Source organism: Petromyzon marinus, chromosome 40, assembly GCF_048934315.1.
Source record: "Petromyzon marinus isolate PM22_M1 ecotype Great Lakes invasive population chromosome 40, UKy_Petmar_22M1.pri1.0, whole genome shotgun sequence".
Classification (NCBI taxonomy): Eukaryota; Metazoa; Chordata; class Hyperoartia; order Petromyzontiformes; family Petromyzontidae; genus Petromyzon; species Petromyzon marinus.
Window position 1 is genome coordinate 1,304,841 of NC_133706.1, and position 23,390 is coordinate 1,328,230.

The window sequence follows — 23,390 nt, forward strand, 5'->3', positions numbered from 1 at the left end:
TAAACGATTGTTACACATACAAATTAATTGAATAGATTATTCTGTAATGGCGCGCAAAACGAAAAGATTAAATACAAACACAGCGGCGCACCTAGCTTTTACCAAAAGCAGCGCTGTGATATTTTTGTAGGAAATGTATTATTTTTGGATGTTAGTGCTTGTGCATCACTGCCAGCACAGCAGCGTCGCCAGATAATGTCTTAATGATGACTGCAGCTCGTAGGCACGCTTCTCGTACGGCCATGCTTGCTCTATTGTAGTGGCAGATTGTAGGGGTCACCAAGGAGCGATGAAGATGGGCGTGTGTCAAGTCAGTGCTCGTGTTTAATGCAATTCGGAAACGCAATCAGTTCCCTTGTGACCGCTTCGCACCTTTCCTCCAAGACGTCTCTGATATTCATGAGGCCCAGACGATGGTCATCGCTTTCCTCTGACCTCTGTGAAGAGGTGCTGGGCTGCGGTTCCAACTGATGATAAATAAACAACATTAAAGCGCGAGACGGAATTCACAAATGTTAATTGCAACAACTGCGACATCTCAGACCAGATAGCCGGATACTGGAGCTACTGTTTGTGTTTCTGGGGGAGGTCGTCAGTTCGATCCCGACCCTGACGCCTGATGCTGTATATTTGCAGTTTGCGTGTCTCTCTCTCTCCCCGTGGTCGTGTGGATTTTTCTCCGGGTCCTCCGGTTTTTCCCTCCACATTTATAAAAACATGTTTACAGTACTTTGGCTGGGAGGAATTTCCACGTGATATCATTTGTGGTCAGGTCACTTCTGAAAAACAGATACATAGCTCAGTGGGCCTTACCTGGTAAAATAAAAATACTCTTTGGTCCTTTCGGTAAAGTCACGTAGATAAAAAAAAATTATAGATCACGAAGTCACGATTGCTTGTATTATTTTTTCTACCGACGTGACTTTACCAAAACAACCAAAGAGTATGGATTCCTGCAGTCACGAAAGCTTCAAATCAAGATTAAAATAAAAATAATTTAGTTTAAACCACAAAATGAATCCCCGTCTGCTTCACAAGGGAACCCCTGGACGTCATATTAAACGAGCAGGCCGTCGCACGAACGCGTTTCGGTACCTGCGTGCGTGACGGGCTTTCGGGTCTCCCGAGGCTTCTGATTTTCCAGTTGGGCATCAGCTGGATGAGGTGAGGGCAGCCCGCGGCCTGGAGGACCCCAGCGGGGACTCCCGGTTGAGGGGAGTACAGGGAGGCCTCCTGGGCAACACCCCCCGGAGACACGCACGTTGCAGCATGGTCGCGTCGCGTCAATCGCTCACACCAATGGGCCACGGAAACTCGCGACAAAAAATAAGATCACTTGCATTTATACTGCATCCCCGTAACGCGACCGCCTCGGAGAGAAGTTTTCGTTTTGCCTATCCTGCCCCGCTGTGGTGCAATGCGACTCAGCTCAAGGTCTGCGAGCGGCCATTGACCTGCCAGGAGTAGGAGGCGGTGATTGCTAAATTTGCGTATAATTGTTCCAACTTTGATTTGACGCCGGCACACAATGGCCTACTCTCATGGAAAGACGTCACGGGATCTTTAACGTCGCTTAGTGTTTTTTTTTATGATCATCATACCGGCAGTATTAACCGGGGTGGCCTGCCGGATGTTCGAACCGTGAACCTCAAGCGACAAGCGGTGAACGCGTCCGCCGCTGGGCCGCGTCACGTTCACAGCCGAGTGGCACAACCTGCAGGCCGTGACTCTAAATAAAAACAAAACTATTTTTTATGTTACCAGGTAAGGCCCACTCTGAGCCATATTTTCTTGTCCTTCACCAGTACCTCCAATGAGCACGGTTTGCTACGTACGGTGCGAAAGAAGTTCAATACACACATAGCTCTTTTTCAGAAGCGTCCTGGCCACAAATGATAGCTCAACAAAGTGGCTTATTATCGCGTGAAAACTGATAGCAGCTAAATACTCTAAACGCGTGTTTCTAAATGTGGAGGGAAAAACCGGCTCCGTACTTTAGGCAGGTAACAATTCGCCGATTCATAGATCGAGTGTGCCTCTTACGCTTACGGAAAACCCATTAAATAACGTATTTGAGGCTGCATAATTGCTTATTCACTTTCTGCACATGGGCACGATGATTGCTTCATGGAAACACGGCATGGAAACCCTGTAAAGCCCCGCACCCCAAAATAACCCAAAAAAACGGTGAGAGATCGTCGCGTCGCGCAGGGAGTGGGTTTCTCCGCGGCCGGGATAAAACAACGTCATGCCATTGTCAGCCACCTGCTCGCTGGGCAGCAGCAGCTCGTAGGCGCCCCCCGGGTGGAGGATCGAGTGCCACCGCACCGCCTCCCCAACGAAGTACATCTGGGGTGAACGCGGAACACACGCAGCATCAAGCGACGTCCAACAGCAGCGCGGACGCCTCTGAGGTGGCACTCACGTTGGCTTTTTTAGAACACGCGGAAGAGAAGGGGGGATTGGTGGGGGGGGGGGGGGGACAAGAGACACGCGGAGTCCTTGGCCCGCAACCGGTAACTTCGCGAATTATAATCCCGATCCGAGGGTCGACTCGTCCATTCGCTCCTCCTGCACGCAACTAAATGAGCGTCACCTGGTGGGAACCCGTCAACAGTGGTCGCACCTCGAATAAATATCTCCCTTGCCATGCTGCTTCAGGAAAAGTCAACTAGAGGAGAGGGGGTGCCTCCCGACGATGGTTTCAGGGGAAAAGCACTTTAACTTTTTTGAACAGATCGTTCTTCTTCTTTTGAAAGGCCAAATGAAAGAGCAACGGATTTGTGATTCAGTTCTAAGGGATGGCGAGTGGCTTATACACGCTCAACGCCAACGCATTTGTCGAACGGTGCAAGGCAACGCGGGCCCACTATTGCGTTCGTGGCTGCAAATCACAAGAGGTAAACAATGAGAAAAGAGAGAGAGAGAGGGCGAGGAAGGTACAACGGAAGAAGCGAGGGGGGGCGGCGTGACGACACACCTGCGTCGTCTTGCCCACGCCGGGCTCGCCGCCGCTGCCGCCGCCGCTGCCGCCACGCGGTCCGTCAGAAGTCGCCCGCTGCTCGTCCGGCACCGTCTCCTCCAAGATCCTCACGGTGGCGTAGAAACTCAGCCCCGGCGCCGACCCTTCGCCGCGAACCATCAGCGCCTCCTTGTGCGTCACGACGAAAACTCTCGCCACCGACCCCCTCCCGCCGGGGCCCCCGGACGGCGGGCCGCCACGGCGGTCGCCGGCCTCGCTCCGCCCCGCGGGGCCGCCCGGCCGCGTCTCCCGGCGGACGCCGGCGGCGCCATCGCCGCCTGGCCCCGAGCTCCCGCGCGGCTTTGTCACGGAGACCGAGGGCGGCGCCGCACGCTCGCCGGACGGCAGCGCCGCCGCCGCCGCCGCCGCCGCCGGGCCGTCGTTCCGCGAGGGCGCGGCGGCGCGAGCGGCCTGCACGCGGCCGCCGTTGTGGTCGCCGTTGTGGTCGCCGTTGTGGTCGCCGTTGTCGTCGTTCCGCCTCCACGTTTTTGCCGCCGGTCCGACGAGCTCGGCGGCGTCGCGCTTCGCTCCGCGCGCGCCGGGCGCTCCCGGCGCGACAATCTCCCCGGAGCCTCGTCGTTGTTGTCGCGCGCGAAGAGCCCCCTCCTCGCCTCTGCCTTCAACCGTTCCGTTCGCCGCCCCGTCGGACGCCGGGCCGGGCCCGGCGGCACGCTGCTGCGACGCCGCGCGGGCCGTTGGCGATGCCCTGCCGCTCGAGAGGTCCTCGTCCCCGCGACCGACGTCCTCTTGGGTCTCCGGAGGCCGCTCGGCGGCGGGCCCGGCCCGCGCCTGTTCCGGGCGGCTGCTGCCGGCCGCCGCCGTCAACCGAACCCCGCCGCTCGGCCGGTACAGCGCCGTAGCTTCGTCGGCGTGAAACTGAGCGTAGATCCTAAGCACGGCAAGACAAGCGTGTAAATGAACTGCGTTAAAAAACTTTATAAATGCATAGACACTCGTGAATGAAGTTGGCCAAATATTCCAATATAGGACCACGGAGCTTGGGCAATCGTTGGTGGCGCCGGCCCTGGCTGCCTTCCCGCTCGTCTGCGGATTCCCCCCCGCACCTCCCCGAGGAATACCGCGCGCGTTCAAAATTCTACGGCACTTCGAGATGCAATCCGTGCACGCGACGACGCAATATAAAAGCAAAAACTAATATTATTGATACGCAATCACCACAACACTGTGCGCGTCGCAGTGCGGTGTTATCCTTGCGGTGTGGCCAGCGGCCGGAGGGCTGTTCATGAGCAGCAACGGGGGGGGGGGGGTGGCGGCCTTCCTTCAACAGCGGTGGCCGTGCCAACGGGGAAGGAGCACCATCCGAGACGAGCGCGACCTCGAGCGCCCTCCACGCGACCCCTTTGAGCGCCGCCCCGAGCACACCGGGAGTAATGCGACACCGATTCGGCGCGAATCGAGAGCATCGCTACGAGTAACTGTGCGCGGCTTTAAAAGGCGCAACGGAATGGCGGCTGCTGACGGTGTGCGTGTGGAGAAGGGAAAAAGCGGTGATTACGTGGGCAGCACTTGAGGTAAATGGGACTCCCAAAGAACACATCGAAGTCTTCATGACCGAGGAATGCCAGTACTTGGCTCTTAGACGAGATTTTTGTTTGTTTTAAATGCTCACTTTGAATAGCTCTGTAGGTATTTTAATTATTACTCCCTTTAAAGTGGGATAATGAAGGCCGCTTTGTAGGCGTTAAGAAGTGATTTGTAATCTTTGACAAATCCCAGGCAGATGTCCTGGGCAACAACCCCCCCTAACTCTCTGGAACCCTCCCAGACCTCCCAGGAGGCAATCCTGGAGCATCTGTCAAGTGAAATGAGCATTAACCCTTAATCCACACTAAACTCAACAAAAACGGCCAAAGTGGAAGCTGGTGGACAGTCGGCGGTAAATCTGCGAGGATTCTCTGTTGTTATGTTCAGGGTAACGCTGCTTGACGAGACAGGCACAGACAGACCGGTCCCTCGTTAGTCTGTTGCGTGAAGACCTCTTATCTCCAACAACAACAACTCTAATCGCGAGGGAGAATTAACGCGACAACGATGCGCGTGGAATTCGAGTCGATTAAACGGAGCCACGAGAGACCAGGAAGTCTACGCGAGGCTGCGCATTACGGAGTGCCCGACCGCAGATTTCAGTCTTTGTTCGTGAGAAAAAAAATCCCTCGCAGCGCCGCAATAATCCAAATTATATTACATGCCACTTAAGTGCTATCACTGTGATGTTTAGCCCCTGTACGTTTTAAAACATCAAAGTGGTTAAAGTGACCGAAGAGCCGCAACGGTTTTTAAATATTTTGTTCTTGTTAACAAAGCATGGCATTTCCACGTGATAAGCCACTTCGATGAGCTTACATTTGTGATAGCCAGGTCGCTTCTGAATAAGAGCTATGTAGCTCAGTGGGCCTCACCTGGACAAATAAAAAATATAAATTGGTTTAATTAAAACTTGCGTCGGGTAGCTTGGGACGTGGCCCACAATAACGAAGAGAAGAAATGTATCTCGATTTTGGATTGTGCCTCCCCCGTGTGGTGTGGCAGTGGCGACGTGGTGTGGTGACGTGGTGTGGTGACGTGGTGTGGTGACGTGGTGTGGCGACGTGGTGTGGCGACGTGGTGTGGCGGTGGCAATGTGGATGTGGTGTGGCGACGTGGTGTGGTGACGTGGTGTGGCGACGTGGTGTGGTGACGTGGTGTGGCGACGTGGTGTGGCGACGTGGTGTGGTGACGTGGTGTGGTGACGTGGTGTGGCAATGTGGATGTGGTGACGTGGTGTGGTGACGTGGTGTGGCGACGTGGTGTGGTGACGTGGTGTGGTGACGTGGTGTGGTGATGTGGTGTGGTGACGTGGTGTGGCGACGTGGTGTGGTGACGTGGTGTGGTGACGTGGTGTGCCGACGTGGTGTGGCGACGTGGTGTGGTGACGTGGTGTGGTGACGTGGCGACGTGGTGTGGTGACGTGGTGTGGTGACGTGGTGTGGTGACGTGGTGTGGCGACGTGGTGTGGTGACGTGGTGTTGTGACGTGGTGATGTGACGTGGTGGTGGTGACGTGGTGTGGGCCTGGGCAGAAGCGCGTTGTACGCGACGCTCATTGCACAAGTTCGCACTTCAAGGCCCTGCGGCGGCACTGGCAAATAACTTCGGGGGTGCCGTCGATATTAAATACGCGCACCCCACCTGCTTCACAGTGTTCCGCCAACATCCCGTGACACTCGTTGAAAAAAAGTAGGCCGGGCACGTGTGCCCATACCACACTCCAAGTGTTGCCAAAATTAGAAAAAAAACGTTACCTGCAAATTTACTTTGAGAGGAAAACACGTAGTAAACATCACCCCCTTTCTGTGAAGATACTGCAAACTACACCCGTCTGTGCAACACGTGGCGTCGTCGGGATAGACTTGTGCTATCTACCAGAAAATGTACTGATTATTTAATTCCCTTTATATAACAAATCATCCTTAAATCCTGTTACGTACGTATGTCGAACTTCTTCCGCACCATGCGTAGCCAACCGTGCTAATCGGAGGTGCGGGCAACTTAAAGTAACAAAAAATACGCGCTCTATTAGTCCTGGAGTTCTTGTCACGTGGCAGAGGGTAGGGGGTTTGGATTCCGCACTCACAGGAGTTGTATTGTTTTTAACATGACGCAGCCTTACCTGGTGAGGTGCTGGCGAGTGCCTGTCGTACGAGCATCGGTAAATCTCTCCACCACCAACGAGAAGCAGCTCAGACGAACCAGGCAGCCTGCTTCACACACCGCCCAGAGCGCACGGCGTCACGAGCAGGATACGCAAAGAATCACCGACGCAAGAATCACCAACGGAAACTTATAAACTAAACAATTTTTTTTTATTTTACCAGGGAAGGCCCACTGAGCTATGTGGCTCTTTTCCAGACACGACCGGGCCACAAATGATAGCTCAACAGGTGGCTTATCGCGTGGACATTTATAGCAGCCAAATAATCTAAATGCATGTTTTAAATGTGGCGGGAAAAACCCGAGGGAGAACATGCAAACTCCAAATATACAGCAGGCGTCAGGGTCGGCATCGAACCCACGACCTCCTGTATACCAGGCGAGGCCGTTCATATCTCATCACCGAAATGCCTGCAACAGTGGCCTGCTACGTTCATTGTTATAGAGCAGCAATAACATGTTTATCCAGGAAAGCCTCGCAGAATCTAGACTGATGGCTACTGCTTTGGGGTATAGGTGTTTCATTAAGGAGTGTTTATATACGAATAGGAAACTGCAACTTACCTAGAAAAACAACGACTGTACAAACATTACAACGAAAAGATTCTCAAGTCGCACTCATTACACACAAAGTGCTTGGCCACAAATGAACCACGATACCTCGCTGATCTCGTCAAAGAGCAATGAACCATCACCACGCCAACTCCGGCCAATCCTCGCAGCAGCAGCAGCAGCAGCGGATTTTGGCTAACCATCGTACGAAGATGGTCACTGCATCGTGCACTTTTAGATGCGCTTCTGCGGCCGTCTGGAACTTCTAAATCATCTCGATTAAAAACTAATGTCTTTAGCATTGCTTTTTGTGTTTAGTTTGTTGTCCTTTCCCCACATCTCGGATTGGAGCGGTTGGCTACGTACGGTGCGAAAGCAGTTCAACACACATCCATATCAAGGAAGTTCAACGTACATGCACACATGGGAGGCGATAACACGCACAAGGTCCGCGCACACACAGGCCATACAACTCACTCGCTGCCCCCGGCCGCGTCGCACCCGGGCGGTTTGTGAATCCGACGCGTCAGCGTGACCCACGAAAACCTCGTCTTTCAAGCAACGGATCGCCGGCGCACACCTCCGTGCCCAGTCGATGACAAACAGTGGCGGGGGACGCCGCGACAAAGCGCCGTGGCCACGCGTACCCACCCCCCCCACCCCCTCCCCACCCGCGCGGATTTGGACTCCCGTCATCTCGGCGCGGCGACCGCGGCGACGCACCCAGCAAGGCGGCGTCCCGGCACGCCGTGCGGCCCCGGCCCAGGGGTCGGGGCCGCACGGCGAGGCAGTCGAGGGCGGCCGTGCGGTCGGCGAGCTGCAGCAGGCCGGTGCGCGCGCTCGCTCTGAGCACGCCCACCAGGATCTGCGGAGGACGCACGAGAGGTCGCGCTCAGGAGAGGGTCGCGGGGAAAAGGTCGCCGCCCGCCGTCGCGCCCGACCGTGAGCAACGGCCGGCCGGAAAACGATGGCGTCGCGTTGCTCTCGGCGAGAGAACGGCGCAGAGGTTTCAGGGACGCGACGTCCGCCGTGAACTTATCGCACAGTGCGAGCAACGCTACTGGACAGTATTACCAATGCTAGGCAACGGATTGTTATAAAGTGTGAGCAAATTGGGTGCAGCACGGCGACATTACTTACGTGTCAAGCCTCGGTACGTAAACGTCGATTTTTAAGTTGCGGTGTTTCAAAGGCTGCCAATTACCGTTATTATCAACGAGCACATTTCAAAGATTGTACTTGCCAATTTGCCGACGGCAATAGACGACCATGTGAATGACTTTGCTCGCCATTACCCACCGCCTTCCGAAATCACGCGGTTGATCTCAAATGAAATGCTCGAGGTGTCCCGGTGGAGGCCTGCAACCAAACTCACCACCGGCGGTTCAAAATGTTTGGGGCCAAAAACCGAAAACTCCCAGGCCTTTCTGCTCTCCGCGCTGTGGCCAGGCCTGGCCGCCGTGCTCGAGTCTTCCCTGGCCAGAGGGGGCTCAGAGTCAACAGGACAGCGGCCCTCTGACACCTTGCGGCTCTCCTCCTCGGCCATCTTCAGCACTTCGCTCATGGAGGGCAGCTGCCACAAACCGTCGTCCGCATCGTCGGGCTGTAGGGGGGTCGGCAGGAAAACAACGCAACAAAGCTTGCCACGCGTGGCTACGTTGCGGTTGACAATGATCATTTATGGCTGTTTGCTAGCCCACAAATACCTTGCCGATCTCGTCTAGGAGCATCATCACGCAAATTCCGGCCACCCTCGCAGCGGCTTTTGGCTCGGAGACCGCACTTTACACCACGAGTCCATGGGCCCACAGCAGAAGTCGGTACCACCAATGGTCGCACTACCCGAGTAGTCTCCATTTACATAAGGGCCACCTCTTCATCACGCAAACTCTTGTCAGCCTCGCAGCAGTGGCGGGTTTAGACTGCCCATCATGCGCTTTCAGATGCGATTCTGCGGCCGTCTGGAACGCCCTTCCTTCCGATATTAGAAAGCCACTGGAGCCATGCACTTCTAAATCATCGAGATTGAAAACTCACTTCTTTACAACTGCTTGTTGTCCTTCCCCACATCTCCCATGAGCACGGTTGGCTACGTACGGTGCAAAAGAAGTTCAACATACATACAAAGGCCCTGTCGTATCGGGCATGGGGGTTGCTTGGCCATACTTCCCCACGCTGGTCAGCATGGGTTGATGAAGGGGGAACCCAGGATTCAGTTCGGATATTGCCTGGCCAACTGATGGTCGCCGTTGGCCGAAAACGGAACTTGGGTCGCCAGACTTACTGCACAGTATAATCGGTGTGCCATAATCAACACATCAATAATACATTGTTTAAATGCACGCCTATACGGGTCACCATACTTCACATAGGGATTACAGTTGGTACGGCTGTTTTAGTACACACAATCAACAGGCATTACAAGAACAATGGGCTTGCATACTGCGCATGCATCACGTGAATACCATATAAATAACCCAAAACGGCAATGGATACCCATAGTCATTCATAAGGAACGAAACGGGTGGACATCTCTACAAATCTGGCTGTCGCCTGATGAAGCTGGTTGTAATTACTGGTGAAACGTCGTACCCAGATTGTAAATGTTGTGGCTTGGCTCTCCAACACACAAGCGGTGTGCTGCACTAGTAATGAATTGCCACGTTCTGTTAACGTGACAGACCTTACTAGTTGGCTGTGCGGGTGGTGACGGGCTTAACGACACAAAAAAACACCTGAATTGTGTATTATCAGTGTGTCCGCTACTGGGGTATGCTGAGACGTTATCGCTGACCCCCATACTAATAACTTTTAACGACTTCCGCTGTGTGACAGGAGCCTGTGAAGAGTACGCTTGTAAACAAGACGCTAGTTTATGGGACAGAGAGCGTGACGGAACAAACTGCCTTCAATTGGGGTGTCCCAACATTCAAAAGGGGCCGCAGATTCGGCGAGCATAAAAGCTCAACAATTACTTGGACAGTAATAGACAATCTTCCATCTCAGGATGAAATCGCGGTATTTATTTCAGTGTGCAAGCCTTATCATTTCTGGCGTTTGCAATGAAGATGAAGAGTACGGAGAGCCACCGCTCTCCGTACTCTTCATTGGCTACCTTTCGCCAGCGGGACAAAATCACCTGCCTTTGTCATCGCACCTTCACCACCGGTTCCCCACCGCCAACTACTCTCGCCTTGCACTGACGCTCACGGTAGAACCCTATGCAGCAGCAGCAGCGTCGTCACACTCACAATTTACTTCAGACATCAAAGGTCTCGAACTGTTACAGCCTCACGTCGGTCTCTGCCGTCGCCCCCTCGGTGTGGAACTCTCCCTTCCCTTTGCACATCCACACCATCAAATGCACTCTGACTTTCAAGAAGCATCTAAAGGCCTCTATCTGTTTGATCAGCCTTTCGAGCAGCACTGAGCTCGGCTACGCACCTCTTGAGTTGTTGACGTGTCTGCAAAATCTGGCGCGTTATATATGTCATCATTATTTTTTAGCATTTTTACCAAGATACCGAACCGCTTGATAGCCAGTGTGCAACACCCCCCCCTCCCCCACCCCCCGTCGTCCCACTATTGTTTAATTGGCGAGAAGTTGACGCTACCCCCGGCCCTTGGGTGGTGCGCGACAGGCGAAACTCGCCCGCGTGACGACGCAGCGATGGGGCTCCTCCAGGATCTCGAGGTATACGTCCCTCTTGGGGCCCTTGCGAAACAGGCAGCCGGTCCAGCCGCGCCGCCACGACTCCGAGGCAGACCCCGGCGGGCTCCCGCCCCGCGGTGCCTCGGCTCGCTCTCCCGGCGAGAGGAAGAGGGCGTGGACGACGCCTCGGTCGGCGGGGTCGGCGCGCCACCTCGTCAGGCACCGCTCGGCGATGAGGTCCGGGCAGAGCCTGCGCGCGTGGCGTGCGCCATCGAGACGGCACAGATGCGGCAGGTCAAGTCGAGCGGCACGGCATCCCCCACCGGCACCCAGCTTTGTGCAAGGGAGATTTAATAGGAGAGGCGATGGCACATCTAACACGAGTGAAATAAGGGTCCCCTGTCTGTCTGCAAGAGCGCAGAAGCGTGGTCTCCCCACATCTACGCCTCTATATGAGGAAGGAAACAGGTGGACTTCTCCACAAATCTGGCTGTCGCCCGATGAAGCTAGTTGTAATTACTGGCGAAGCGTCGTACTCAGATTGTAAATGTTGTGGCTTGGCTCTCCAACACACCGGTGTGCTGTACTAGTGACGAATTGGCACGTTCTGTTTACGTGACAACCCTTACTAGTTGGCTGTGTCGGGCGGTGGCGGGTTTTAATGACACAACATTTATATATTTACGCGATCATACCCAAAATAACTCTATTATGGTTGATATTTTTTACGTACGTTTAAATTTTTTTGTTTCCAAATTATATTGCAATGGGATAGTGCAAGAAAATCCTGTCAATATATCTACTTCTGATGACACTTCGAGGGGCTCATTTTATCCACGCTTGAGGTCAATACCGCTGAATGAATTCCCTGCACAGTATGTTTTTCACAGGTCAGCAAAATATAATTTCAATTCTCAGGGCTGGAATAAGCTCCATTAAGTGAACACCAAATTCACTCTGTTGTGGGTTTTATTCAGCCACTGATTTATAACTGGCTTTTCCGCCCATCATCTTGAGCACGTGGTTTAATCACGGCCAGCTGATTCGCGGATTGGAACTGGGTGGCTCAGAAGCACTAGCTCAGCGCACTGGCCTGCTGAGCCGAGCAAGAGGTTATAGTTGTACGTTTTTAACGCAGTGCTAATAGCGGACGCGTTTTTTAATATGCCCTCTGGTGGACCACCGAGAGGGCAGTGATTTCATTTACTGCAGAATGCTTTGATGTTAAAATGCCACATTACTATGCAAGCCATGGACTGGCAATAGAGTCGTGTTTGTGCACGACATTATAATCAAATTAACTGGATGCACAGAACAATTTCGCAACACAAATCTAACAAATGGGTGGTTTACTAGTTATGAAATTACTTCAATATAACACATCCCACCAAGGTCACGGCTGAGAAAGAACATCCTGTTTTCGGCCCCAATCTTTTCATTTGTGGATAGAGTTTGAGTTGATTTGATGTGTTGCACAGATGAGCCTTTTTAACCGGTTTGCCGGCTATTTTTACACGGCTAGCTTCGTGGCACGTGAGCAACACAACAAAGACAAAAACGTGGGCATTGCAGAGAACGAGAAGAAGACCATTCAGGAATATTGCACAACTAACAAATAATATTGGGTCGTATTTGAAACATGTGGAGAGAATTAAAGAAACTGTGCGCATATAATCATAAGAGCAAGAGGCTTCAGAAAAAGGTTAGGTAACGTGTGTAAGTAAGCTCTGTGTTTTGGTTTAATAGGGAATTCAAGAGTGAAGGGATAAATATCGCAATGAGTAAGAGGTATCTATATGGTCAGTTTAACACGTAGGCTTTCGCGACCAATATTACAATATTATTCATAATAAAGGTTTTTTGTTTAGATCGCGTAAGAATAAATAAGTTGTAACCCGCCATCACACGACACAGCCAATTATTAAGGTTTGTCACGTAGACAAAACGTGCCAATTCGTTACTAGTACAGCGCACCGGTGTGTTGGAGAGCAAACCCACAACATTTTCCATCTGAATACGACGTTTCGCCAGTAATTACAACTAGCATCATTAGGCAACAGCCAGATTTGTGGAGAAATCCTCCTGTTTCGTTCCTTCGAGGGATAGATGTGATGACGCCACTTGTGAGCCCTTCACGTGTGAAGGGGGGGGGGGTTAATGAATGTATATAAATGACAATGGGTATACATTGCCGGTTGGGTTATTCACATGGTCATCAATGTAGGTTGTGCATAAACATTATTCTTGGATCTCCTGTCATTTGCGTGCAATCTATTCGGTGTTTGAACATCTAAACACAACTGTTTTATTGCCGGAAAGGGTACAACCTATTCTTATTTCTCATCATGTTTGATACTACCAAAAAAAAAGTCCTACAGCTATGCAATTAGCACTCACAAGACTCAAGAGGGAAAACTACTTGAATGGGCAACTTATAAAAACATCGACGCTTTGGTTACACATTATTATAGTGTCACGCTGAACTAGGACCAATACGTCACAGAGAGGATCCTTGCCTATAAACCATCTGGCAGTTCCCCAACATTGATTCAAGCAAAGCCTGACTGATGATGAGACACTGAATACCAAAACCGGGTGCAGGGTTCGACTGTGCTGAGCCACTGCTGCTGAAATTATGGTTTCCCAGAAGCCCGTCTGGCATATGGAATACTTGTTACGTGGAGGGATAAAATATGGGGAGGTTGAGGAGGATATTGTCTGCTTGCATATTTTGTTCCAAGACATTTCAGGTTTTACCCACAATTATGGAAAAACAGGGTCCTGTCAAACAGGATGTTTAATTTGACAATTCAAGAAGACGTTTAACTATGCTTATACATACATTTTAAGGTCAGTTTAGTAGAAATTACAGGCAGTAAATGCTTTAGCGGAACACCATACGCCAAATTACATTTTTCTAAATTAAAACCACACCCGGGAGTGCTGTAAAATGTAAATTTAAAAGGTTATGAAAGTTAGTAACTTGCTTTTTATTGACTCGCACTGAAGAGACAATTCATGCTGTGTAAAAAAAACTGACGTTTAGAAAATAAATCGTGGGTTGCGTTATCTGCAACAGAACCGCTCCCTACGGCCTTGTGGGACGCAGGCTGGGAACCGTGGGCCTAGCACACAGAGAAAGGCTTCGACGGCATTCGGAGAGTGGAAACAACTGAAGCAAAGCTGCTGCACACACACACGCAGTTGTGCGCAAGTGCGAATCTGAAGCGCCACAGCGAGCCTAACATAACGTCCACGCGCGCACGTGTGTGTCTGTGTGTGTCTGTGCGTGTGTCTGTGCGTGTGTTTGTGTGTGTCTGTGCGTGTGTTTGTGTGTGTCTGTGTGTGTGTCTGTGTCTGTGTGTGTGTCTGTGTTTGTGTCTGTGTGTGTCTGTGTGTGTGTCTGTGTGTCTGTCTGTGTGTGTCTCTGTGTGTGTCTGTGCGTGTGTTTGTGTGTGTGTCTGTGTGTCTGTGTGTGTGTCTGTGCGTGTGTGTCTGTGCGTGTCTGTCTGTGTGTATGTGTGTCTGTGTGCGTGTGTCTGTGTGTGTCTGTGTGTGTGTCTGTGTGTCTGTGCGTGTGTGTCTGTGTGTGTGTCTGTCTGTGCGTGTGTCTGTGTCTGTGCGTGCGTGTTTGTGTCTGTGCGTGTCTGTGTGTCTGTGTGTGTGTGTCTGTGTGTGTGTCTGTGTGTGTGTCTGTGCGTGCGTGTTTGTGTGGCTGTGCGTGCGTGTGTCTGTCTGTGTGTGCGTGTGTCTGTCTGTGTGTGTCTGTCTGTGTGTGTGTCTGTGCGAGCGTGGCTGTGTGTGTGTCTGTGCGTGCGTGTGTCTGTCTGTGTGTGTGTCTGTGCGTGCGTGTGTCTGTCTGTGTGTGTCTGTGTGTGTGTCTGTGTGTGCGTGTGTCTGTGCGTCAGACTGCCCTATATGACATCATAACAACAGTCTGGACCACTGGACGGGTTCCGCAGGATTGGAAGGATGCCCTGGTGGTCCCCCTCTTTAAGAAGGGGGACCGCACAGACTGTAACAACTACAGGGGCATCTCACTCCTCAGTGTGGCGGGAAAGGTCCTGGCAAGGTTTATTTCAACATCGCCTTGCCAGGCACGCTGAGGAGAGGCTTGCGGAGCCCCAATGCGGTTTCAGGAAAGGGCGGTCCTGCACAGATGCCATATTTTCTGTCCGTCTGCTACAGCAGAGGTGTAGGGAATTCCAACAAGACCTACATCTCTGCTTTATTGACCTGGTCAAGGCCTATGATACCATTAGTAGGCCTGGCCTCTGGGTTGTTCTTCGTGCTTTTGGAGTCCCTGACCCTCTGCTCTCGATCATTAAGGACCTTCATGATGGTGAGCGGGCCCGGGTAAAACTACATAGCCGGGAGTCAGAGCCATTCCCTATACACCTTGGGGTGCGACAGGGATGTCCTCTGGCTCCCACATTATTTAACATCTATTTTGACCACGTAGTTCGTGAAGCCTTCAATAGCTGTACCGGGGGAATCTCCATATGGTACAGATATAATGGGAGGCTGATCGATGCCCGGGTGCGGTCAAGGGATGGCTCCCTATTGCTCAACCACGTTATGTATGCCGATGATTTGGTAATAGCTGCTCATTCAGAGGAGTTGGAGACGCTGCTGCTGGGACTGGAGCGTGCCACTAAGAGATGGGGCCTTACCATCAGCCCCACCAAAACTAAGCACCTGTGCCATCGGACACCCCACCCCCACGGCTCCCAGTCGGTGATGGGGCAGTTGTGGAGAGAGTGGAGAGTTTCCCATGCCTGGGCAGTGTGCTTGTGACCGGCTCCAGTTTAACAGCTGAGGTCTCGCTCCGAATCAGTCGAGCGGTAATGTCTTTTCATCGGTTGCGTACGCTGTGTGGAAGCTACCTGGTCTGTCGCTCCGCACTAAGCTTCAGGTCTTCTCGGCCGCGGTCATTCCCTCCCTTCTCTACGCTTGCGAAACGTGGACCCCCTGTAGGGGGCACAGGTGGTGCACCAGCCAGTCATCTCAGTCAGTCGACCCGTGGCACCTGGGTCTGCCCCGTGACCTCCTGCCCGCGGGCGTTCGACACTTCACGTGGCCTCAAGGTGCACATGGCCTGGCATAAGCGTCGTGGTGACGTCACCGCCACTTAGTGGCGAATGGCGGTTGTTGTTGCTGTTGTTGTGCCTGTGCGTGCGTGTGTCTGTGCGTGCGTGTGTCTGTGTTTCTGTGTGTATGGGGAGCGGTAGTGTAGCAGTTAGCGCTACACTGTGCAACGAACCTGGCCACCTGAGTTCGATTCCCGCTCACGACCAACACCAGTAATTATTATCTGAACCGGTCCTGGGCCTCCCCTAGGTCGACTCAGCCTCAAATGAGTACCTGGTGCGGTGTATAAACATCGCCACTGGGGGGGAGACAAAGGCGGCCGGGCGTGGCGTTGGCCACCCACCCCCTCGTGTGCCGTGCCGGCCTTCATAGGTGCTCGCTAACAGCACTTGGCCCAACAGTCCGTCACAGGCTACACGGAGGATCTTTGCTTTTGTTTTGGTGGGTGACCCCCAACGCACATCCCTGCACGGCACTGGCGGCTAAGTTCCCGCAGAGGGAAGTGAAGAGCAGCAAGGAACGCGACGAGATGCACTGCACTCGGGCGGTCCTGACGTTCGTCTTGTCATTTGGACTCTGGCAGCACGGGAGATGCCACTTCCATGGCTTACGTGCAAAGCGATTTATACGTTGCGCTTCGACCCGCCAAGCAGTGCGACAATTGCACCTGATATGAGTTAAGTGATGACGTCACCCTGCTGCTCTATATAAAACCGGGAGCAAGCGAGGGCTTTACCATTCTGGCGAATTGCCCAATGACGCTGGATGTATTTACCAGCGAAACGTCGTACTCAAACTGTAAATGTGGATTCACTCTTCAACACACCGGTGGGCTGAAGTAGTGAATTATTTGTCTTTTGTCAACGTGACACTTTTTTTGCTGATTGGCCATGTCGGGTGGTGGAGGGTTACGACACATTTATAAATAAACGCGATCTAACCCAAAAACCTTTATTATCAACAATTCTGAGTTGGAGATGGAGATAGGCAGGAGCGTCGCTCGGAAGTATTCTCCGTGCGCGCATTCATTCTTTCAACTTCAATCGCTTACGGCCCTTTTGTCAAGCCACTGCTGGATGAAACCCGCCCCACGCCGTGTCGGTCATGGGGCTGCTCGGCCGTACTTCACCATGCTGGTCACGGCGGCTTGGCGAAGGGGGTTGGGTGCATCCAGGGCCGGTCCGGACACCGGCCCGCCACTGATGCCAGCCTGTGAGCGGCAATAGAACTCGGGTCGCTCGGTTCGTAGCGCAGCGCGCCCACCGCCCCCGAGTCTACGCACGTTATAATAGACCGCTCACTATCGTGCGGCACGTATAATGACAGGTATCAAGTCGAGTCCACTTAAACACGCAATGCCGGCTTCCTTTCTCTCATGGCAGTCCATCTCCAAGGAACCGCCGTGGACTTTCCGCAAAAAGGCCACAGAAGGCGGAATAACATTACTGCAAAGTACACAGCGAATAACTTCCAAAGTCACGGTCGCCGATAGAAACAAAAAAAAAGCATTTCAACGTAACGACAGCAGAAATGAACTACCGGTCGCGTTTCCACGAGAAAATCGTCTGTCACTCCGCCGAGCGGAGTTTGAGATTGGCACAGCGACCGGTAAAGGGCGAACCAACAAACCGCCCCTCCGAATGGGAAGCCCTCGAGTAGGGCAACACTCGGCTCTCAGATTCGATTTTTTTGGCAGGCCACGGGGACCTGCCGCTGTTGTCGCAGCATCCGTAGACCCGGAGGTGACAACGTGCGGAAGAGGAATTGGGAATTTTGCCGTGCAAGTATTCTTATTCCTGGTACGATTCTGCTCGTTACCAAAGTGCATTTACAATCTTGCCATCGGAAGTCACGCAAACGTAAACGTGGACACTTCCATTTGGAAGGCTCACCGGCAGCAGCGGCGGTTTCCGTCTCCCCTCCCCAATTGCGCCGGAGCGCGGCCCCGAAAGTTAAAGAGCTTCTTCTCAAGTCACTCTTCGTCTCTCCCGAGGCGTGCTTACCGCTAGAATAAGCCAAGTTAAGAGAGTATTTATCTAATCTCACGTCATGATTTTTTTTCTTCCTGTTAATAACAGCGGACTTGGGCGGGACCGCTCGCACAAAGGTGGCTCAAGGACAGCACGCGCCGCGGAGGATTCTGCTTACGTGTGTGGGAATATGCTCCGGAGCCAAATGCCTGCTAGCCACGAGGCTTCAGCAGAGAGTTCCTGTCGCTTTGCCGTCCCTCCTCCTTTGTTGGAGGAGCTCAAGGCTCCAGTGGGTTTACCGCACGGGCCACTGTCGCGCCACCGTGCCTTGCGTAGTTCATTTGCCATTCCTCAGGGAGGGTGCGCGCATCGGCCTGCCGATGCTCTGGTGCGCGGTTGATGGTCACACCCAGGCGGAAGATCGCCGCCGAGAGGGGGCAACGCGGTCAGCCCACGTGCATCGAGAGACTGAGGCGGCGGCTGTCACTGGCGGAGGCCCCCTTCCAGCAGCGGATAGAGGAGCACGGCCGATAATGGATACCATACAGCCAGTTGGCACCGCGAGATGCTGTGATGAAAGGCCGTCGAAACGTGACTCGTAAATCGCTAAAAGCTGCCTGGAATCGAACCCACACGGGGGGGGGGGAGGGTTTGGGGCGGCGCTCCGACGCGGCATTCGGCCGCTTGGTCAAGGGTTATTATTTTTAGCCAGGCTCCGTGTTCTGTGTTCGGCAATGCGATCCAGCACAGTGGGAGACTGTGACAACCGCCATCAGTCACTCTCGAGTAAATAGGTCATTGCATGAATGCCTCAAACACCACCATTTCCACATAGCTCGGCTCCGAAAGGCAGGGCTCCCACTGTGACAAATATGCCTGTGGGGTCGTAAAACCTTGCACCTGGTTCAAGGACTCACCGGACCGCGTGGCATTTGCCTACGCTTAGCTCTGCACCAACACAACCTATAATCTGGCTGTACGCTCTGGCTCGCTGAAGCAATTAAATGCAGTGGCAACAAACGGACGGGGCTATTCAGGTGTGTTCGTGAGTGCACGCAGATATCTTCTTGCATGTCAAACGCATGCTCGACATCTGATGTTTATTTTCAAGTTAACATTTTTGGTTTGATCTCATCAAGCAACAATCAGTGTGGTGTAAACTGAGCAATGAAACGGACAAAAGGTTACCACTTTTCACATTAGAAGTAAAAATGTGCCCAATTAACATCCAGGACATACGTTTGGAATTTTAAAGTTCAGCGCCGCGCATGATTTCCCTATGGAAGAGCATTCGCTCAATCAAGGAGCGATATCGCGGGGCAGGGGGGAGAGAAAACGGCCGTGGCTTGATTGAAATGTGTTCGCGTGGCTCTCCCGGCAGACGAGCACAGCCCGGCGGAGTGCCGGGATAATGCCGCTCGTTTATATATAGAGCTCACGGAATCATTTCCCGCCAAGATCGAACGCGCACGCAAAGCTCCGCGTGCGTGTGCACAATTGTCGCGCGGTATTTGGAGCGGTTGGCGCGGCCGGGCGGTCGCGAGTTCGGCGCCCGCTGTGGAGCTCCGTGGTTCGAATCTGGCAGGCCCCCCCTGGTTAATAGTTAATACCGGCGGTTGTATCCACCGTCAACAAATACAACGAACCGTCTGCTGCACGGTGGCCATCAAAATTCCCTCGACATCGATCGAAAAGAGGAGGCCGCTCTGCGCCGACGTCATGTTCCAACCGTGGCAAATTTTGAAGAAAAGTGCCCGTCGAAAAGATTACACAAAGACAACATCACTCCCTGCTGTGAAACGCTCGCAAACTACGTCTGTGAAACACAGCGCCTTGGTGACATCGTTGCCGCTATATGAACGGTGTGAATACCAGACGCGCGGATGATATTATTTTAATCCTGCTGGCTTCACTTGGGGGAAAAACACTCGTCGTTGGGTTCGGCCTCTGAACGCTGGGGGCTCAGCTCAGGCTTGACGCCGCGCGGCTGCTTTCAAAGACGCGTGAGTGAGCGGGTTCAGCCGTGGCCTCGCTCAGGCTCGGCTCGTGGAAATCCCGGAGCGTGGCTGGGGACCATTCCACTGTGGACATCTGTGAAAAAGAGCTTATGGCTCATCGGATTCCTCCAGTATAAATACATATTCTTATTTTGAAAAAATCTCCTTCTAAGAGCCGGTTTATTTTCCTCGATCAAGGTGAGAGCTCAAGGGACCGGGCGTCGTCTCGTTTGCAGGAGCGACCTGGGTCACGAAAGTGGCAAAAGTAAAACAAATAAAACGAAATAAAGTTAGAGAAATTAACAAAATAAGAGAACAGAACCACATCGTGCGAGAGATGGAAAATATTGCACCAACATAAATCTACGTAAACAAAAATACATTCCCTGCAGCATCGGTCGGCTCGGGCAGATTCTTTTACACTGAACGTAGCACAATCACATCCGTTACAGAAAAAAAAAACATGTAACAGCTATAGGGTGACGACTGTACTAATATTTAAACGGACAAGGATAAATGTCGAATGCACACGTGAAGCGCATGGCTTTGAGTCAGCTCAACGGAGCCAGCCACAGCCAAGCCTGAGCTGAGCCGTGACTAAGTATAGAGGCCTCGGTCTTCACTCACTCAAAGAGAGGACAGATCTTCACTTTCCAAGAAGCGAAGTGAATTTCCGGCGTCGTCAACGGCTAATGATGCACCGCGTAGTAGTAGTAGTACACAACAACTCTGCAGTTGACATCCACGGTGTTGACAGCAGTGGCCTGCACAATTTGTTATGAAAACTGTTTAATCTATTTAAACATTTCCCAAACATGCTCTTAACATATCTTGGTTAAAAATAACAAAAAAAAAATCTGTCAGCCCTCTGTCAGTCCACCGCTGGATGAAGGCGTCCTCACATCGTAGCAGTCATGGGAGTTGTTTGAACATACTTAACCGCACCAGTTAGTGGTCAATGCGGGTTGGTTAAGGGGTGGGATAGGTCCAGGATTGGTTTCAGATGTTATTCGTCACTGATTTTAGCCATGAAATTAATTCAACAAAACTCCTCATGTGAATTCACGCAGCACACCTGAATTTGTGATATGGCTATTATTCCCCACAAAATTTGCTTTTGTGACCAGGACAGTGATATTTTGAAATTTACCGATTTCAATGAGAAAACGGGCAAATTTGTGTATTTTCGTTCACATAAAGTCCACCAGTGGCTCCCACTTGACGTTGTTCCTCCCCACAGAGAACTCGGTCCGCTGTGGCCAGTCCTGCCTGTGGTAGTGCGCCTTGGTGTCCCTGCTGTCCCAAGGCAAAGATAGCAGGGAAACTTGGTAAAACCGCCTTGCAGACCCATTAGGAATGCCACCATTTTGAAGTCTCCGATGACCTCCCAGCCGTACTCATCATACTTCAAGGCGTCCAGCAAGGTCTTGATGCTGTTGTAATCCTCTTTGAGGTGCACCGAGTGAGCCAGGGGAAGAGACGGGTACTTGTTACCATTATGGAGCAGCACGGCTTTGAGGCTCCTGGATGAGCTGTCAATGAAGAGGCCCCACTCATTCTGGTTACAGGCGATTCAGATTGCGTCTAACAGACTGGTGACATTGTGGCAGAAACAGAGCCCATCTTGAGGGGTGAAGAAGCTGCAAAAAGGTTGGTGACGTTTCCTGTAACTTGCAACTTGCACTTTCATCCAACAAGTTACACTGCTTGAGCCTAGACGTCAAAATCTCGGCATTGGACTTGGTGAGACCAAGATCTCTGATCAGGTCGTTGAGGTATTATTGGTTGGGGTGGTATGGGTTTCTCTCCTCAGCTCCACCTCTGAAATTGTCATCTGGATCTACAACGTCTTCCTCGCTCTGTGACTTGCTGCTCTCTTCTACAGACGGCTGCTCTCTCTCCGGAGGAGTGGGTACAGGGAGCTCATGGCAGTGTGGCCCCGGGGCGATGGATGAAGGAAGGTCCGGATACGTGATAGCTGGTGCATTCTTGCCAGTCCGACATTTGTAAGGGTCCACATTGAAGAAGTAGCAGCTGCTTGAGTGGTCAGTGAGTTCCTGCCAAATTCTTGGGATAGCGAACTTCATGGCTCTCTTTTCCCCTCTGTACCATCCTACAAAAATACATTTATTTAACCCATGACTAATGTGTAAGAGATTATCGCTACATTTTTCATACATGATATCTTTTTTCAATCACATTGAAAATTGTAAAACAAAGAATTAAAAGCTTTCGTGACTGCATAAAATTACTCATTGGTTTTTTCGGTAAAGTCACGTATGTAGAAATACAATAAAATTATATCAAAACAAAACAATCACGACGTTTCGATCACAACGCAAGCGATCTTCATCAGGTGTCAAGAACAAATCATGGAGGTAAATACAACAAGAAGATGAGAGACGAGAATTCAACAAACCTAAGAAAAATTATGTGAAGCACAACCAGTCAGGCTAACAACACAGTTAGACACTTCCTGGCGGACCACGAATTTCAGAAGAGTGTTAAATTTCGTGTTCAACCTCTGGATTGCACATACCAGCATAGACAGAGTGAACAAATACGAGGTACAAAGTCAGCAGAAATACATATACAGGCCCACCAAGAGGCAAGGAGGGAGGAAAGACGGACAGGGAAGCAAGGAGAGAGAGAGAGAGGGCCGGAGGGATGAACAGAAGCCTTAAATAGGAAATAAAGTTGAGGGGAGGGGCCGGAGAGAGAGGGTGCGGCAGCTGAAATAAGCACATCCTGACTTTACCGAAAGAGCTAAGAATATAAATTTGACAACATAAAATTCAGAGCAACAATTGTCCATCTTACCTTCCAGAGTTTATGTTCCATTGCTCGCAGGTGAAATGAGGTGCCCAGGGTTGTCTTGATCCCCGACAGGCGTGCCGAAATATGCCTTGTTGTAGGCCTCACACATCTTAGCAGATGCTTCCACAGAGTACTTTCTCGCTCTTGTCTTGATAAATTGGCCTCAGACAGAGCAAAATGCGTCTGCCGGATGCTTGCAGCCTCTTGATGCCATCTCAGAAAAATGCGGCAGCTGGAGCTAAACTGAACTGGTGGACTTAATGTCCCTGTATTTATACGATTATTTATATTACTGGAAAGTTTTAGAACGTTCTAGAAGTTACTCCAAGTTTACTAAGCACTGAATCGATTTGGAATGTTCTGGAAAATAGGTAAATTTTCAAATATCGATGTCCTAGTCACAAAAGCAAAGTTTGTGGGGAATAATAGCCATTTTCTGTACTTTTGAGGCATAAGCAATTAGGAAATAACACTTACTACCCAGGAACAAAAAAACATTGTTACACAGTGTTATTAAACAACTTAAAAATGTTTGGCATGGACATAGATTCCCCCCTATACAGACTGTTGGGGCAAGTG

General features: G+C 51.7%; 1 protein-coding gene across 2 annotated transcripts in view; it reads right to left on the minus strand.

Annotated features, from left to right (window-relative positions):
- The window catches only part of CTC1 (CST telomere replication complex component 1), a 130,044-nt gene that overhangs the window by 10,706 nt on the left and 95,948 nt on the right, over positions 1-23,390 (minus strand). For both annotated transcript variants that reach the window (XM_032968633.2, XM_076073003.1), the window contains exons 11-18: positions 10,937-11,186; positions 8,660-8,887; positions 8,008-8,149; positions 6,692-6,779; positions 2,981-3,911; positions 2,266-2,349; positions 1,096-1,233; positions 373-467 (exon numbers count right to left, since the gene is read on the minus strand). In XM_032968633.2, the coding sequence (XP_032824524.2) occupies positions 373-467; positions 1,096-1,233; positions 2,266-2,349; positions 2,981-3,911; positions 6,692-6,779; positions 8,008-8,149; positions 8,660-8,887; positions 10,937-11,186 (1,956 nt within the window). The remainder of the gene's footprint in view (positions 1-372; positions 468-1,095; positions 1,234-2,265; positions 2,350-2,980; positions 3,912-6,691; positions 6,780-8,007; positions 8,150-8,659; positions 8,888-10,936; positions 11,187-23,390) is intronic.